This window comes from Brachycentrus maculatus, unplaced genomic scaffold (assembly GCF_059751285.1).
Source record: "Brachycentrus maculatus isolate JH-2025_06_01 unplaced genomic scaffold, ASM5975128v1 h1tg000345l, whole genome shotgun sequence".
NCBI lineage: Eukaryota > Metazoa > Arthropoda > Insecta > Trichoptera > Brachycentridae > Brachycentrus > Brachycentrus maculatus.
In genome coordinates, this window is record NW_028281094.1 from 406,151 (window position 1) to 419,681 (window position 13,531).

The window sequence follows — 13,531 nt, forward strand, 5'->3', positions numbered from 1 at the left end:
TCACGTGTCACTCGAAGGGTTAAATTGGCGTTATATTACATGAGATTTTGAGTGATGTGAATGATATATTTCTAAGGTACGTTGTACTTATACTATACCACTTCCTGTAAAAATATAACGTAAAATATGTTTTTTTACATTTCAACATAGATGAAGAAGAATTTGAGTCTGGGCATTAACAGGGCTTACGACCGTCATAGGCTTGGTGAAGTGATCACTTTACTAATATTCAACAGTTTGATCCGTGATTTACAACCACACTAATCAAATTTGTATGACTCTTAGATGTATTAATCAATCCCGTGGCACAGAATGTTCCCAGAGTTCCATATTCTTCTTAATCAATGCAGAAATGTCAAAATAATTCCTTAGTGGAGATAATCTAGATTTGGACATACTCAAAATGTTGTAAATAAAATATATTTATCATTTAAATGTTTTATTCGCTAATAACAAATATACATAAAATAATATTCTGCTTTCAAATTATATTTTATGCATAAATTGTCATAAAATTTTCATTTTCATTTTTGGTTCAGATATCCTCCGCGAAAGATTTTATCACAACGCTTACAATTCAGGGAGATATTTTATAATTGGACAGTTGCTATGATATGGTTGAATAAACCGCTAACTGTGAATAATCGCAAAGCAAGTTAAATTTCAAGGTTAATTGATAAAGAAATTCAAAAAATGTATTTTCAATTTACTTATCTGGAATTTTTCATTTTTCCCTGCCCTTCCAACTAAAGAAAAAAGGCTATACTGAAAAAAAAGAAAAATTACAGTTTGATAATGTTTTTTGTCAACTTTGAAACTTTCTTGCGTAATAATACACTTAACAATAACTTCAATATAATTATTTTCAAATTTAAAAATGTTATAATTAATATGAAACTTTGATTTAAAATCACTATAAATAGTGATTGATATATAGTGATTTTGAAACAAAGTTACATTTTAATTATAAAATAGAAAATCGCAAAGTTAGTGCTTCAAATATAAATTATAAAAAATGTTTTTCTGATATTTTGTGGTACATTTTACAAAGTAAATAAAAATTCTTAAAACACGAACTTTGTATTTTTTTAAATATATTTTGGTACTATTTTTCCAACTGGTTTCGACAAATTCCCTTGTCTTCTTCAAGAATGGATCGATACTAAACATAGCACAGAGAAATAACACAGGTAGAGATAGAGGTAGAGGTAGGTAGGCAGAAAAAATAAAGATTAATTAGGTAAGATTTGAGGTGAGAGATAATGCAGGCGTGGAGGTGATGGAATTTAAATTTACTCAATTAATTCATATATTTCACACTTACATTATTTATTAATTCGGCATAACTTTATGGAATGACACGTTAATTATTAAAAAAAATAAACATTTGCATAATACCACAAAATTTAGTTTTATTTATTACACACGATTAGTTTCGAAAGCTACTGTTGCTTTGTAAAAGATAAACTTACCACTGGTGGTAAAAAGTGTTTTTCTTTTACAATTTCATCATATCTTACCACAAAGTGATTGCCGAAACAATGAAATAAAAACAGTTGCTTTCATCGACAGGAAAAACTTTTAATAATAGTGAGTTTTATACAAGTGTTGAATTTAAAAAAAAATACACCTAACAAGAGGCGACAAAACTTCACTGCGTATTTTTTAAAATATTCTGTTAAGTAAACTTACTTATTATATGGAGATGTATCTTTGTATCCCTAATTGAGTGTTTTGTTTCAGGAAACCTCGCTGCAAGTAACTCCCAGCCGCTCCCGCCGGATCCATCAAACTTCAATATAAATCTCAACATATCAGCATCAGCTTCATCCCTAGGGAACGGGGAGTGCGCTAACTATATCAGGAAGCAAGTCACTTCATCGGAGATCCTCCGAGGACTGCCTCTCAACAACGAGTACGAGCTCATCCCCTTCAATCACTTTACCTTCAGCAGGGTCTACCCCATAGACTTAGGATTAGGAAAGAGGGTAGTAGAAAAGCCAATCGGTTTCAAAAGAAAAGACATCCTCGAAGCTTTGGTGAAAGCACTAGATATGCTTAGCAAAAATTCAACAAGTAAAAATAACAAAAGTAATAATAAGAGTGTGAAATATAATTTAGATGATTTTTTAGAAGGACTTTATAGATTAGAACCCACGACAGGTACTCAATTTGAACTGTATTTTAGAACTAAACTAGTAAAAAATAATACTCATCATAACAGCGAACATTCTCATCAGACGCAAGTGTCTAGTTACCATAATGTGAACGGGTATACGAAGGTGACTCTCATGAGGCCTTTTGCTCCTATCCAGCACATAGGAACAGAGACATTGCCGGTGGCGAGGGAAAAGGAACTCATCCACATCATTTTGCCTCTCTCTGGCAGGACGACCACGTTCCAAAGTTTCATGGACAAGTTTGTAAAGATCGGGTTAAAGAACGATAGAAAAGTTCTGCTGACAGTTGTTTATTTTGGTGAAGAAGGTCTTTCGGAGGCCAGGGCTATTATGTCGAGGGTCCTGATGACTCGCAACAGTGGAGGAAGTGCCAATAACTTGAGGCTGCTCGCCTTGAACGAGACCTTCTCGAGGGGTAAGGGGTTGAGGGTTGGTGCAGAGAAATCCTGGCCGGGCCGAGAAGACAGTGTGGACTCTTTGTTGTTCATGTGTGATGTGGACATAGTGTTTAGTGCCAGATTTCTGGATCGATGTAGGTGGAACACGAAACCGGGAAAGAAGGTTTGTATCCAGATCTATTTAATTTTTATCTTTTATTATAATGATTAAGTTATGATTTTTTTATGATAAACAGAGAAATATAAGAAAAGTTTATTGTGGTATTAGATAAAATGAAAGTAATTCAACGGATGAAATAGGTAACAAAAAAATTGGTTGAAAAAACACAAATGGAAAAAAACCTTTACAAACAAAAGAAGCAATATATCTTGAAATATTTTAAAACTGTGACCTTATCATAACCATAATAGAGAGGGGAAAAAAAAGAAAGAGAGGGAGAGAAAGTAAGAGAAGGCAGCCGTGCTGTAAACAAAATCTTAAAATTCTTGGTTTGGATTGCTGCTGTTGTCTAGCTCTCAAATTTAAGAAAATGTGCTTAAATGTATAAGTGATGATTAAGTTAAGCTTGAATGTATAAGTAAAGCTTGCACGATGGAAACTTTTCTGTTTGTTTACTTTTTTTCTCAACAGAATGATGATTTTAAAGTTCATCATCAATCATCAACGAACTTTTTACATTGACAAGACAATTTGACAATTACTTTTTACATTACCAAGATTGAAAAAAAATAATTTAGATATTTTAAATTATGTTATGATATGAAATCCTTAAATAGGGCATCGACCGTTACGTTTTCCATCAATGCTATACCTATTGATTTATGTGATTTTATGGTAATGAATATATTGTATCAAAACACAATATTTTTAATCAAATAACATTCAAATGATTACTTAATAGTAATATTATTTATAATATTTAGAGTGCATCAAATTTTTTGTTCACAAATTTTGGATTTCGCATTTAGTTGTTATTTACATCACTTTTTTATTTATTTATTAATTTTTCGACGATTAGGATTTCCTACTAAAATCTTGGTATTTATAAGGCTTACAATCAGATGGTTTAAAATAACACTTTATCCAGTGTAATATTCGCCATCAACGATTGACAAGCACACTACTGAAATTCCAAAAGTTATAATTATGCTTCAACCAAAAACATCACACTGACCAAAATAATTAAAAATAAATATAAGTGATTAAAAATGGAATTTTCAGGCGTCTCCTAACATATAAAATAATTCAACCATAGATGTCACCAAAGAAATAGCACGCGTTTATATTATTTGTTTGAAAATAATAAGAAATATGTTAGATGAATACAAAAGATGAATTAGTTTTAAAATATTTCTTCATTATCAAGTATTTATCAGATTCAAATTCTTTGAACTGGAAAAACACAAAAGAAGATTTACTAAAGATGCTTAAATCGTTTCAGTTTATTCAACTGTAAAAGTTATTTGGAAGTATGATATCTCCGAGAATTACTTCCAAAATTTTAGCCCCGGGAAAAGCATATTATCAACCTGACTTTGAGATGGAATATATATTTTCTCGTTTCTGCTTATTACAATTTCAATTGATACTTTGAAAATTTACGACGGGAAAAGTTATCGTAAATAATGTCTAGGTTGATTTTTATTTATTCAATCTCATACGAGGGAGATAATAATACATTTTAAGTGAAATCACTCATATTTCATATACTGAGAAATAACCCACAACAAAAAGCTTGAAAAAATTTTTTTTTATCTCATTTATTCAGAAGCCTGTTTTGAATTTTTACCATAAATTAAATTTTGATCTTAACCTACACGGGACAGCGAGGAATATTTGAAATCTGCCTAAAACAATGTTTTATTCAATAACTTATATATTATAAAAGTTTTTTTTTCTTTCTAATTTTCAAATTATAATCTAAAGCATTCTTTGTTTTAAAATATTCTAAAAATATATTTTTTATTTTTCAAAAACATAACCCGCAAAACCTCTTTTAGAGGCTTGTTTGCAGGTATAATAGTAAGGATGGGGCAGATGAATGTGAAAAATACATCACAAATACCCAGACCAATGAAAATAAATATTTCTTGAGTTTATTTTGCAATTGTCAGGAATTGAACCCGCGACGCCAGTTTCGCAGTAGGTTAAGCGGATCTTCCTCTGTAGTTAATGCTCCTCTTTAGTTCAAACTTACCCGAGTCATTTGATTTTCACTCTAACTACTGCGCGACATAACTGCTTGAAAGCGTGACAGTAAGTATGATATGCATTATTCCTATCATTCACGCTACTATTCACGCAGTCGATCTATAAACATGCTATTTTTGCGTGATCCATCGCAAATTCCATATTAATCTTACATACTATGTAATAATAATATTATTTCAATGAATGCCACAAGGGTCTTTCAAATACCCCCCTTTGGAACATGCGTAGTTTTTAAATCTCGGGACGAGGAAGGTTAAAACGAATTAGAAATCTTAAGTTCGGGTTGAGATGAAGTTTATTATAAGAGAAATATTATTCGACTCGAGGCTTCACGCCCAACCTGTAGTTTATTGTAACCAAATAAGTTTAAACGATTAGGAAACTTTTGATCATTTAAATTTAAAGTTATTCATATAATTTTTAAATCATACTTTCTTAAATTATATATTCTTACGATAAACTCACCATCAAGCCGCTTCCACGTCGGGGTAGGCAGTACTCTTTCTTAGAAAACATTATTCTCAAATAATTGAAGAAAGAATAGAAAAACAGTATGTGAGGCGAATATGGTTGTCAAAAGAAACAGAGGAAGACCGGGGAAAACTTGGGAATGATCAAAATAATCGGCGGGTAGGAGGCGAAGCAAAGACGGATTGGCGTGGAGTTCCATTCTCTCTGTAAACCTCTGTGGAGAAGCTTCGATGGTTGGTTAGATTTTTTTATATTTTTTATTTTTATTTAAAAATTTTATTATAAAGCTTTACACTAAACTCAAATTTACAACCAAGCTATGTTTTTATTTATAAATATGTTTATTTTCAATGTTTTTATAATCTCATTCTTTTGTCATTTATAGTAACAAATGGGTCATTCAAACTTTAATTGAGAGTTATTGACGAGAAAAATTAAATCCTTTAAGAAAGAAAAAGACTGTTTAATACTTCATAGAGGCATTATTTGTAATGCCTTAAGAAAAAGGTGGTAATAAAGATCCTCTAAATAAAGGAAACGTTTTATTTTCCTTAACAAAAGGGCACAAAACAAAGTCGAGTCCACAAAAAGCGGGTTTCCTCGTAGAATTATGACCGCTACTTAAATTGACATTATCATCCTGACCCTTCCTGACTCTTTCCCTTACTTTATTTTTCCTTTTAGTGTACAGCGTTTCCTACTATCAAGATTCATCTTCTTTACAAATATTTATGAGAAAAATTAATGCCACGTCATAAATCCTACATCCTGCCGTTGTGACACTATTTCGGAATCATCTCCATCCCCTCGGGCTCCCTTGCTAATAAGAAATCTAACTTGGGTAATAAATTTAGAAATATGAAGTGCCTTATTCTCGACGACTTCCAAAGTAAAGCCCCGGGTACTCGTGAAATTAAATAATTACTTAATTAGCGGTGTTTCTTGGTAACTTGAATCGGAAGTTTATTATTACGCTGGTTATTATTCTCCAACTTGAAGACCCTCAAAAATTTCATTTGGTTCGGTTTCAATATTTACAAGTTATGTTTTTTGCGTTAAATTATTTTATGAGGCGGAAGCGTTGCTTTTATTTGGTAAGTGGAATATAAATTTTTATTGCCGATTTAAATTCATCCATAGAATATTCACATTGATCTTACAAATGGTTTCAACATTTTATCTACCCACGCACGCATAAACAGATATAGTACACATACACACACACACACACACACACACACATATGTGTGTATATATATATATATATATATATATATATATATATATATATATATATATATATATATATATAAATATATATATATATATATATATATATATATATGTATATATTGTGTATATATATATATATATATATATATATATATATATATATATATATATATATATATATATATATAAAAATATATATATATATATATATATATATATATATATATATATATATATATATATATATATATATACATATATATATATATATATATATATATATATATATATATATATATATATATATATATATATATATATATATATATATATATACATATTTTTATATTTATGTTTATATAGAGTTTTAATTTATAACCAGTTATTACAAAATTGTAAAAACTGAATTTTATGACATGTTTTACAAAATTGAAACCTTTCCTATAAAATCATTTTAACTGGTTATATTTTTCGTCTAACTTCTCTTTTAATTGCTTACTGCATTCTTGATTCAAAACTAATGTTTTATGCAACAGTATCTGTCGTCAGTTGCTTCTCATTGGAAAACCTAAATACGACTCTAGGGCCAGCGATGATAGGTTTTTAAATAAATGTTTCCTTAAAATAAATGGAAGTCAATGTTATTGGTAGCTTTATAGTTGAAATAATGCTTAAGTTATAAGAAAATTCATTTGAAATGTTTCATAAAATAAAATTACAAGCATATCGTATTTTCCACATTTATTTTATTTGACCAGTGACAAAGATTCCTCGTATGAATCCAATTTTAAATCAGTTTTAACCACGATTTGTTATAATTTTTGTTACAATATGAATAAAGCAATGTATTATATAAAAAAATAACTAAATTCAAGTTATGGCAAGGGTTTTGATGTATAAAATAAATGTGTAAGAAACTCTTAAATTGATATTTTATCGTACATTTATTATAGTTCTACTCCTATCAAGAGCTATTGAATATTATGTATCTTTGTCAGTTCAAATGGTTAATAAGAAACGTTAAGGATTATGATTTCATATTTTTTTCTTACATTAACACCCCGATATTTTGTAACATTGTTTGAATTCATTTTCTAGACATTACTACCTTTAAAACATCTTAATACTAGTTACACTCTGCCTCTCCAAAAAGAGACTTAACTCTTGTGTTTAGAAAGCGACTTACACTCATTGTTTATACTTATGAATGACATAATAGTTTTTTTCTTTGTATATTTTTTTGTGTTTCTTCAATTTACACATATATGTCAAAAATGTTAATGACATTCAATTTGTTTAAAAAATAATAATATTCTTTTTTAAAAATAATGTAAACCTGTAACAAGGTTTTTGAAATATTTGGTTCCTAAATATTTGAAATTCTGTTTATTTCTTTGGTATTGCATTGTTTTTACTATAAAACCGTTTTGGAATCTCGTTATCTCTACATAAATTAAAGAAATTCCCAAGCAATATTTTTGGCGATTTTAAGAGAAAACGATTGTTGTTTTGTTCATAATATACAATACAAGAATTTAAATTTAAAACCTTTGTCATTTTACAAAATATTTTGATAAGGGGATGAAGGGGAAAATGTTTAATTTTTAATGAAATGTTTTGATAATACGGATCGCTTCTATTATTACTTCTGTCGTAAAAAGGTTTCAGAAATGGTGAGACTTGTCGCGCCATAAATTTCAAACGTTCTTTTGTTTATATCCGACTCCAGGAAGGGGTGGACTTTGGACGATTTACCAAAATTTACATTCTACTCGATTCAATTTATTTTATATTTACTCGATAACGAAATTCATTGTTGTAATAAGGGTTATTTACCTTGTTTGACATCTAAATATAGAAGAAGAAGAAGTCTGGATATTTACACAGCTGATGTCCTGTCATAGGCTGGTTAAGTGATGAATTGGCACACGTGCAACATTCACCATTTTACTCATGATTGTCAATCACACTACTCATATTTTTGGAACTCCAAGATATAGGATTAATCTATGACAGAGTAGGTAAACATATATTTAGTTCAATAAAAAACTATTTTTAAGAGAATTTTAAAAGAAAAAAACTTATTTTTGAAGGAACTCCTAAATTAATCTCCTAGATTAAGTTTTTGGACACAATCAAAATGTTGTATTTTTTTTTAATCCCTAGCAACGTTTAACAGATGGCACTGTCATTGTTATAAAAAAAACTATTAAAAATAACACTTTTCATTTGTCAAAAGCAAAAATACCTGCCGCAGGTACATAAAAACACACGCGTATTAAAATGCAACGTAAAAATTTCAAAATGACCAATGAATAAATTTTCAAGATTTATAATTTTGTACAAACGTTTCGTCTTCTTCAAACCTTAATCCACACCCTTATGGTGCACAAGACACTGCATCATATTAGCGCAGTATTATATTGATCGTTGAAACATGAAGGAAATGTGATCAACCCTCAGCTTGTGGTACCAGTCCAGGGTAATATTGAATTAATATTAGAGTGAAAAAATAAGATACATTTATTTGACTGAAAATTGAACCTGAGACGTCCGGAATGTGCTGACCATTTCACACACTTCAAACACTGTGATTTATATCGATTGATAACAATTGTTTTTTTATTAAAATAATTTTTATGATAAATTCGATGTTGTTTCTTACAAATTCCAAATGTTGAGATATCAATACAAATACCTGGACAAGCCCAAATTTGTGAACAAAAATTAAAACGTACTTATAAATACTGTCCACCTCCGTAGTGTAATGGTCAGCACGCTCGGCTACCGTTCTGGAGGTCCCGGGTTCGATTCCCAAGGGGGGTAAAATAAATATAAGTGATTTTTTCACTGTCATATTTATTCAATATTACCCTGGACTGGTACCTGAAGCGGAGGGCTGATCACCTTTCCTTCATGTGTAAACCATCAAGATAACACTGCGTTTATATGACGCAGTGCCCTATGCACCATTGGGGTGCGGATAAGGGTTTTATTATTATTATTATATAAATACTGTAACATATAAATTTACCAAAGGAATATGAGCGTAAAATCCTTGTAAATGAATTTAAATTTGAACATTTACGTGTTTGCTTTTCTTCAGTACGTTTTCTGTTGTTATGCAAATTTAGATTTAGTCGACGGTGTCTAATTTTTGCGCAAGATAATAACTACCTTTTATTCAGCAGGTTTCGGTATCAATTGTGATACTGTAAAGTTTCCAGCAAATCCTTTACAGCGTCGCCTTTATCGTTCATACCTTCCTGTTCAAGGGAAATGAAAGCCCAATGTGATAATCCTTTTGTTGGGTACAAAGCACACGTCTTACTCGTGATAGCGTTAACTTTATGTTTTGTGTTTAATGTGTGCTGAGTGAAACACAAGTTAACAATATATGTATTGGTAATACAGTCATTGGCTAAAATTCTATGAACACCATAATTCATATTTTATTTAGTGTTTTGGCATTTACTTTGTCGTAAGACATGTTAAAATGTTTTTATACAACTTGAGTTTATTAATGACTACTAGTTTCAGAAGCTAAACTTAAGTCTGTAACGATGGAAGTTTGGCTTCCGAAACCAGTAGTCATTAATAAACTCAAGTGGTATAAAAACAGGTGTTTCCTTAATCATTTTATTCAGACCTGACGATGAAACTTTAGCTTCCGAAACTAGTAGTCATTAATAAACTCAAGTGGTATAAAAACAAGTGTTTCCTTAATCATTTTATTCAGACCTGACGATGAAATTTTAGCTTCCGAAACTAGTAGTCATTAATAAACTCAAGTGGTATAAAAACAAGTGTTTCCTTAATAAACTCAAGTGGTGTAAAAACAAGTGTTTCCTTAATCATTTTACTATATTTCAAGCACACAGTTGTTAAATTATGAGTGATTAAGACTTAGTACGATCTGTTTTATCACAGCCAAAAATCTAGTGGTGTCAAAATTATACGCAATAAGAAGGCATGTATTACTAGATGTCACGTTCACACGTGAAGAAAACTAGGAGTGTGTCAGGACAGAAAACCTTGGCCTTCCATCCTCTCTGGCTACTCATGTAAAAGGAAACGGCGTGATGGTAGTAGTAGTAGTAAATTATTTTCGAGTAAAAATATAGTTTTTGATGAAAGTGTGAGTGCAGTGGTCTATTTAATATTGATTTAATTACATTTTATAGCGATCGAAAGAAAGAGAAAGGAAAATTGAACTTTGCATAATCAAAAATTGAGCTAAAAGTTGAAAAAAATTATCATAAATTCCAGATACTATTCCGAATGTATGTATGTTAGTAAACCAACCAGATTTATAGATCTATATCTCTATTATTTTTTAACATCTCATCAAAGATGAAGAAGAATATGGAAGTCTGGGCATTTACCGGGCTAACGACCGTCATAGGCTGGTTTAAGTAATCGCTTTACACACGTGCAACATCAATTCTAAGTCACCAATTCTACCAATTATTGACAACCACACTGCTCAAATTCTAGGAATATTAGACTTCCATATTCTTCTTCATCTTTGATGAGATGTCAAAAAATAATACGAAAATAATTTCTTTAATTGAAGATAATCCAGATTTTGGGAACAAGTATTTGGACACACTCAAAATGTTGTAGATCTATATCCATATGTTATGTTTAATCTTGCAAATGAACAATGAATGCAATCGGTAAGCTTTCATTTTAATGTTTTGTATGATTTAACACGAGTAGAAACTTGATGTTAACACTATGATCTTTAAATGACTGATTTATTTAGGATAAATAACTACAAAGATTCCATACAAGTTGAGAGGATTCTCTAACTCATTTTCGCATTAACCTTTGACTCGAATAAACAGGCAGTTGTCCTATCGCAAATATCCATATACTTGGGTAAGCGTCCCAAATCACTCAACTAATCTATTTCAACGAGAATAAACATCTTAGAAGATCCAAGACGTTTTAATAGAATCCACACAACTCTATCAGATACCTATTCCAATACTGCAAATCGAGAAACGTGGAAAGGAAACAAGAATAAAAATATTTGGACACGTGGAATAAATGAATGGTTAAACGGATTTATAATTTCATTAATTGATACTGCAGTCACTTTGTGGTGAAATCTATCTATTTCTAATTAATATTTTACTTAGTAAATACCACTATTTCTTAAAATCTACTTTGACACGTGTTTCGACGCATTCCCATCATTTTCAAACACCGTATGTGAAGCTAATTCTTAATAAAAATATAAAATTAAAATTAAAATTAAATAAATAAATAAAAATAAGAAACAGCTCCTACCCCCTCTTCAACCTTCAACGTCCCAAGGACCCAACTCTAAAATTTAGAATACGCTTCACTTACTGTGAATGCATCAAAATGCGTGTCATAGTAGATTTTAAGAAATAGTAGTATTTACTAGGTAAAACTAAAATTAAAAATGGCAGTTTTATGTTTAATAAAATGTGCTTCAAAGTATCTGTAAAAAATTAAGAATACATGTAGACTTATTAAAATAATATATTCATACTCAGTGAAACATGAAAGTTGTTTGTATATTTGTTAGCAATAGACGATTTTATTGCTTGAATTCTTAGTTTTTGGGATACCGTAATTTTCGGATTTTCGATCATATTTTTGTCACAGTAGATTTTAAGAAATAGTGGTATTTCTAAGTAAAAAATTAAAAATTAAAAAATCAAAAACGGATTTATAATGTCAATGTTGTTGGATTAAGAAATCAGAGAAGGGAAACGAAGTCTTTTTTAAAATGTCAATTTAAAAAATAATATTTTATATTCACCATTCCGTTTATTAGTAAACATTCATTTTGCATTATATTTTAAAAGAAATGTGAGATATACAGTGTTATTAGATTCCTACAGTGTATTAGTTGTGATTTCAATAGACGTGCAATTTTGGCCGACGGTTCTGCCATCAGCTGAGAATTTGTGAAGCTTTTTAATACGTGAAAATTATTTAGTATTCCACCAGTAAATTCTATAAATGTAAAATGCTGCTTAATATTGAGAGGTATCATTAATTTTGTCAGATACTGTATAATATATTTGAGGGTATCTCCTTTCTCATTAATAATGAAGGTATTTATTTATACCAAACAAAGCATAAAGCTACCGGCCGACGGAATATAATATGTGTTTTTTTTTAATCTCCTAATATCAACAATATGGTATATAGCTTACATATGTAAATTAAAACAACATGTATTATTATTAACTTTAAAAAAGTTTTATTATTTATTGATTCGGCATTAACTTTGTGGAATGACATGATTATTTTATTAAAATTAAGCACTTGAATAATCCACTTTATCGAGTTTTATTTTTATTTACGACTAGTTTCGAAAACGAGAGTTGTTTTGATCTTCTGGTGCAAATTAAAACTAAAAAAAGTTTGTTATTGAACCATGTGAAAGCCACATTAAAACCTTTTTTTTTTTAAATATGTAGCTTTATAATTGAAAATATTCAAATTTTTTTTGTCCACAATCTTAAGTTATTCACCGCACCAACCGTTTTTAAACTTCGACAATACTCGGTTTTATATAAAAATGTTAAAAGAGTTGATTTACAAAAAAAGTTTTCTTAACAATATTTTTACTGCGGTAGCAGTGCCGTATATTAACACACGCAATATTAAGCATTACTTATGGCAGACAGCACAACTGCTATCACTTATCGTTTTTCATATTTTGGATTGCTTTTTGGCTCCCTTGATTTCTACTTTATCGCAAATGTTGTGAAATTATACATTAGAATTGTAATGTTAGAATAAAATTACATTACTGACAGAATATATTGAGATATTTGTTTCATAAGAGTTACATTTCCAGGGAGTACAAAATTGGCCTACTGAATTCTGTTTATCGAAGCAAACAATTCAATCCTTATATTTTTTAATATATATGTATACGAATATATATGATTTTTTTTTAAACTTTGAATTTGAAAATCACATAATGGATACTTATCACTAATTTTACTCTCATAAATTAAAATTATTACACCTTGTTCCATATA

General features: G+C 29.7%; 1 protein-coding gene across 1 annotated transcript in view; it reads left to right on the top strand.

Moving 5' to 3' along the window:
- Positions 1-13,531, top strand: part of LOC148303808 (chondroitin sulfate N-acetylgalactosaminyltransferase 1-like) — a 153,777-nt gene that overhangs the window by 111,991 nt on the left and 28,255 nt on the right. The window contains exon 5 of the mRNA XM_088269343.1: positions 1,744-2,741. Coding sequence (XP_088125469.1) covers positions 1,744-2,741 — 998 coding nt within the window. The remainder of the gene's footprint in view (positions 1-1,743; positions 2,742-13,531) is intronic.